This window comes from Phaethon lepturus, unplaced genomic scaffold (genome assembly GCF_000687285.1).
Source record: "Phaethon lepturus isolate BGI_N335 unplaced genomic scaffold, ASM68728v1 scaffold3516, whole genome shotgun sequence".
NCBI classification, from domain to species: Eukaryota; Metazoa; Chordata; class Aves; order Phaethontiformes; family Phaethontidae; genus Phaethon; species Phaethon lepturus.
Genome location: NW_010543921.1, coordinates 68740 through 74949, shown reverse-complemented (window position 1 = coordinate 74949; position 6210 = coordinate 68740). Strand labels below are relative to the sequence as shown.

At 36.7% G+C, this 6210-nt stretch overlaps 1 protein-coding gene across 1 annotated transcript in view; it reads left to right on the top strand.

Moving 5' to 3' along the window:
- NELL1 (NEL-like 1 (chicken)) overlaps positions 1-6210 on the top strand; it is a gene marked incomplete at its 3' end in the record, with an annotated part of 145962 nt that overhangs the window by 89662 nt on the left and 50090 nt on the right. Inside the window, exon 12 of the mRNA XM_010288482.1 lies at positions 1562-1690. Within this exon, the coding sequence (XP_010286784.1) occupies positions 1562-1690 (129 nt within the window). The remainder of the gene's footprint in view (positions 1-1561; positions 1691-6210) is intronic.

Sequence of the window (6210 nt, the reverse complement as noted above, 5' to 3'; positions counted from 1 at the left end):
TTTCCCTACTCAGGGGCAGGTTTTTATTATGCATATTATATGTTAATTATGTTAATTAGGGTAATTCACTCAAGGTTCGGTAGTTGTGTTTCTTTTCTGATTATCTTGTTCCTTCTCTTCAGGTTGCACCTTGTTAACTGCTTGCAGAGACTAAACAATACCCCCAGCTTAATTCCTTGCATGCCTTCAACAAAATGACAAAACCTGAGTTTTAAATTAGTAGATGACTGAAGTGTGTGTTTAAAAATGAACAAGAAACCCCCCAACAAACAACAGCTTCAGGATAGCCCTATGAAAATTTGCTTACTGTAGATGAAAACTATATTTAGTATAACCTAAAGTCTTCCAAAGTTCTTCAAAGAATATCAAAGCAAGGGGTATGAACAAAGATCTGAATCTGGTGTTTAGATCTTAGAAGTCCAGGTTGTTTTTTTCTTAGCTGTCTTTAGGGGATGTTAGGAAAGTTTAGGGTCAGTGTACTAGAACTTTTAGTTTGCCCCTTTATGACCAGGCAGAATCGGCAGAAACCGTTCTTGTATTCATGTAAGCACAAGTTAGCATACAAGTAGCTGATGGTATGTCTGGATTTCTGGATTCTTTCTTCCAGGAGAGAAAATCCAGAAAAAATAATAATTATCAAAATGACTGTTTATATATCTCAGGCACATAGAAATTGTCTCTTGGATATTAATAGAGAAAAATACATCAAAAATACACCAATAGGGGAAAAAAATTCCTGTTGTCAAATTCTGTAAGGTATTTAGTTATCTCTTACAGTACTTCCAGTGGAGTGCCTTTAAAGAGATAGTTACAATTACTTTCACTTTAGAGAGAGTTTTTGACACATCTTCTGAGAAAGTTATGCCTTTATAGAAGGAAGTGGAAAAGTTCGTCATGTTTTTAGAAATTACCTTATATGTGATAAAAGAAACTGTTTGTAAAGAAACTACTTAGAATTTGTGTCAAGGAAAAAGGAGGGATTAATAAAAATTCTCCCTTATAAAACATGATGTGTGGATTAATTATAAACTGTAGAAACAATCCAGCTGTTTTTTGATGACAGAATTACAAGGCAGTGTATGAAGTTGGTTGACTACTGGTACAATTTTGTGTTCTAATGCAACATCTCCTTTTTGCTCTTCTAAAAGCATGCCTGATTATGCATAATAAGAGAATTGTGAAGGGTTTTTTTTGATATTACACTTTATTATATTTTTGGTGTCATTTAGTATTACACTTCTTGCAACTGGAGATGAGGTGGCACTTCATCCTACATGGTTTCAGTAGAAGACTAATGTATTGTCATGACTTCATGCTTTGAAGTCGTCTTTTCTCCTGACTAAAACTAGTCATACAAATACATTTTGGATCAAGATGGTTTTACTGAGAAGGAATTGATAGAGGTGTCCAAAAAGCCTGTGTGCACCAGATAGGTTTATAGAGAAAATTTCTGGAATGTAGCATGCCAAAGTTTAGAGTAATACAGTCAATGTAAATATTAAACCTGAATATCTGAAATAAACATGTTTTAATACCAGGTTTCATGTTGCTTGTATTTCAGGCCACAACTTCTGTGCAGAGGGACACAGATGTGGTGAAAATTCAGAGTGCAAAAACTGGAACACCAAAGCTACTTGTGAATGCAAGAACGGTTATCTCTCTGTCCAAGGGGATTCTGCGTATTGTGAAGGTAAACAAAATATTCAGAGACCTGTCCCCTTAACAGCCTACTCACAAACATAGTATTAAGCAAATTGTTGATGAATGAATTTCATTGTGAAGTTCAGTTTCAGGATAGTGAATATCACAAGGACTCTTTTTGCGTTGCTAAATGCAGATTGAAGATTACAGATCTGTGGGCGTAATTCATTGTTGCAGTTGTGCCTTGGCATACTGTGGTCATGCTGTCATTACAATTTTTAAAATACCATTTTTCCGACAATAGCACCTCCCTTCTAAAATGTCTTTTAGAGAACAACATCTTTGTAAGAGGCATTAATTTAGGACGTAGGAATTCTGCTGACATATGTGAGAAAGGTAAGTGTGAAGGTGTACAGAGGCTCGAATACAGAAATGATGATTTGCAGTCCTTCCTGAAGTACTTCTGTGGGCCAGGTACTTTACTAACATGGTTTTCCTATGATACAGAAGAGACATTTCTTAGAAGAGCGTAGCTGAGGTACTTGTGTTGATGTATTATTCCATCACAGGAACAAATGCAATGGGGCATTATTTTCCTTTTTGTTTCTCAGTGTTTTCTAGAGCTTGCTGTTATTTGTAGTTATGATGTACTTATTTAAAAACTAAACTGATGAATTAACGTAGACTACATTCCTTCCTGTATTGTGGTGTTTTGTTTTTTTTTTTGTTTGTTTTGTTTTAAATGCCCTTGTATGTCAGGCTGTAATATTTAATCTTTTGGCCATCATAGTAAGTTTTTGAACTACTTTGTAAAAGGTATTTCCCTAGATTTTTTTTCCAATAATACTGGTGATGTGAAGGAGATGGCATTTTTGACAAGCTGTTAAAATATAGTGTAAGAGTTGGAAGACAGGATGAAAGAATAAAAGACATTTGTGGACTGGGCTTAAATGATCCTGCTTTTATTAAAAGACTTTTTAATGTATGTAAGTGATCAGGACTGCTTTAAAAGCAGTTTATAAAACTTTTCAGTAAATTGCAACTATAAATCTTGCGGTATTTAGTCAGTTCTCTACAAACAAAAATTTGAATGGTCCTATATACACACTTTCAGCACCTGGGAGAACAGTTCACATGTTTCTTTTTAAAGGTAGGCAGCAGATATACTGTATATAGAAAAACTTTTTGGTACAAAAAATCTGATAAGAGCTGCTCTATAGGTACCACAAGGACTACTCAGAAATTAGGACAGAGCAACAAAGCTCTTTATCAGCTATGATACAGAATCCACTATTTGTTCTTTTTTGCAGCTTTAAATAAAATCAGTGCTTGGTGTTTTTATTTACCTAGTAGCAGACTGTCCCTTTTTTCTCTGTGGAAAGAATTTAAACCTCTTGACTCAAATAATTTTGGAGATGTTGGCAGTGCATTAGTGGTAGTGGTGGGGAAAGAAAGAGATTTTTGAAGAAATTAACAGGAATTACAACATATCTGGTCTCTCTTGCATTAAATTTTGGAAGGGCAAATCTAATCCCTGACTTCTGTGCATGTGGGTGAAACATCAGGCAACCGAACAAAGCTGCTTTTGCTGCCTGAGACCATGGTATACATGAGAGAGAAACTTGCTGCATGTTATGAAATCATGAATTTTCTAGAAGGAGAATAGCCCTTAGGAGGTAATGCAGAGAGGAGAAGGCCCTTTAACATGGGGAACTGCAGACTGACAAATCAATTAGCCAAGAGGTGACTCCTTTCAGACCTGTGAAGAGCTTCCTTTCATGCCTCAGAACAACTTTCTGCAAATTCTCTTTGTATGCCTCTCTAACCTCATTTTTCTCATTTAGATGTTTAACCTGCTCAATAGAGTCATTTCATAGTTGCCTGTATAATGTTCTCAAATGCATGGTGAAGCTGTGATTTAAATAGATGAGGTCAAAGGCATGTATCTGAAGGTAGAGTTTGGCAGGATGTTGGTATTGTATAGGGGTGGATTTTTTTGGTGGATTTGGATTTCTCTGTGTACTGTGTAAGAGGTAAATATGCAAAACATCTGAACGACAAGTAGTAAACACACAAAACACCTGTGGAAGCAAGGAAGATGTCATTCTCAGCTGTAGCTCTGAATTTGTCTTCATCATTCCTAAGCCTTTAAACTTAAGGCATGTAAGATTACTGTTTCCTTTGAGGTAGTGAGGTTAAACTATTTCATACTTGTGAGATGTGCTGGTAGGTGGCACCTTAGTTCAGAGTGCTCCAGATCATTAACCTGGAGCTTTCCAGATTTCTCATCTCTTTGGTGTATTTGAAATAACTGTGTATGTGAATTCGAATATATGGTATTATTTTACCTGTGTTTTTACTGTTATTTCTGCTTGCTCTTATTCACAGTTTTGTCCTGCTGGACCTTATGGCATCATTTTGATCTCGTAGGATCTCTGAAGAATTGTATTTGAGTCTGCTTTGCTTTTTCACATGTATTTGTGTCTTTTTTTAACATTCTGTATTCACATTTACAGTATGGTGGAAAAAATTAAAAAGATTGTCAGAGAATTGGCATCAGTAAATTTGTAAAATAAGTAACAAGAACCCGAGAGGTGTTTACTATTCATTCTCAGTAACTACTTTTCAAGTAGTTAGCAGCTCCTTATGTCAAAATATACATGTAGGATAACCACTCACTATATGTATTCCATTTTTGAAATAACACAGATGTGTTTAGGGAAGACAGTTCCTGAAAACAAACAAGTAAATAAAGCTTGTAATGAATGAAGGAGATAAGTGGAGAATCTCTGGTTTCTGTAAAAGCAATGTATTTCACTTAAAAACAGAAAAGTTCGTGGGTTTTTCTCTTTTACATTTGCCTACTTGTCTTGCATGTATTGAGGCATAATTAGAGCATTCATCATTTGCGGGGAGACGTATAGAGATATTTCTATTAATCACATTGACTGAAATTTAACTACTTAGGCACAAGTGTTGAACCAGTGTCCATTTATCTCTGTCACATGTGCATGGATAAATTCGGGAATTGCACAAGTAGCTAGAAAGTCCAATGTCTGCAGGATGCAAGTATTCAAGTTGTAGCAGCACGTGCACACTTGCACCTGACGTGTGGGCACCTGTGTTGAGGGCTGAAAGCTGCATGCATGAGAGTTAGTTACTGATGGTGTGGCAGTTCAGTGACAACACCAGGACCGAAATGGGGAATTCATTTGAGCCTGTCTATTGCTGATTCTTCTAGACACGTTATGTGATGTGTACAGCAAACATGCAAATACTCCGTGCTTCTTCAAACTCCACAGTCTGTGACTACTTCACAAATACTAATAGCACAGTCCGCATAATGCAAACTAAGAGACAGGAAAGTGTTAGCAAATGGAGAGTCTGAAGCTCAGAGATGAAATGAGAAAAATCAAACCAAATCAACTGAAAGTTAGACTTGTTGTGAGTGTGATGATCCTCACCTTCTAGATGCTAACGAGTAAACAAATTCTTCTGAAAAGAATGTATTGATTTTTCTGCTATATATTTCACAGCAAAGAGCAAAAGTGGAATCGTTTTTTCCCACCATGTTTCAGTTCTGCTCTCTTTGTTACCTTCTTAGCTTGAAATGCTAACAGCATTTCTACCTGCAAAGTTGTTACGTTGGTGTAGAAGTAATTATTACGTAACTGGTGTTGAGCTCAGATTCATTGTGAGAGCTGTTTAAATCTGAAGCGGGATGGATCTCCCTGTTGGGATAAATCCATGCCTCTGACAAGAGTGCGTCAAACAACAAGATTAGTATTAACCTTCTGTCCTTCATGCACAACTACTTACACCTCCAAGAAACAGCTAGTAAAAGTGATACAGTAGCATACCACAAGATGTCTTGTTGTGTTATGCAGCAGTATTTTTTCCCTTTCTGCTTAACCAGTGTCACTAGAGAATGTTCCCATGTTAATGGGTATAAGAAAGGATCCATTGACTAAAGTGAATTGACTAAAGTAGGCCTACCAGATTATTCTTCTCATCATATTGATCATATTGTAGGGTGTGTTTTCCCCATATAGAGAAGTAGGGTGACACATGCTCTCTAAGATGTCTTCTAGCTGTTGATGTAAAGAGTATAAACAAGCTGTGTGAATCTGAGTTGGTCTTTTAGGAATATGTGACACCATCACTGGAAGTGTTCAAAAAACGTGTAGATGCGGCACTTCAGGACATGGTTTAGTGGGCTTGGTGGTGTTGGGTTGATGGTTGGACTTGATGATCTTAAAGGTCTTTTCCAACCTTAACAATTCTATGATTCTGTGAAAATAAAGCTATTTCACAAGAATATTAAAAAAAACTCCAAACAAACCAGCTTCTCTGGCAGAAGCAGCCTGTTAGGCAGTGGTTAGGACATGATATCTCAAGTGAGTCTGCTTTGGCCTTATAAGAGGTCAAAAGTTCTGAGGCCAAATGTGGCATTGAGAATGCCTGGTACTGTGTTGGTGGTTTTTTTTTTTTTCCCCCCTCTCTGTTAGTGGTAAAGTTGCATGGGTTGTGACAGGACAAGATCTGTGAGGAATGTATTTCTGCGAGATT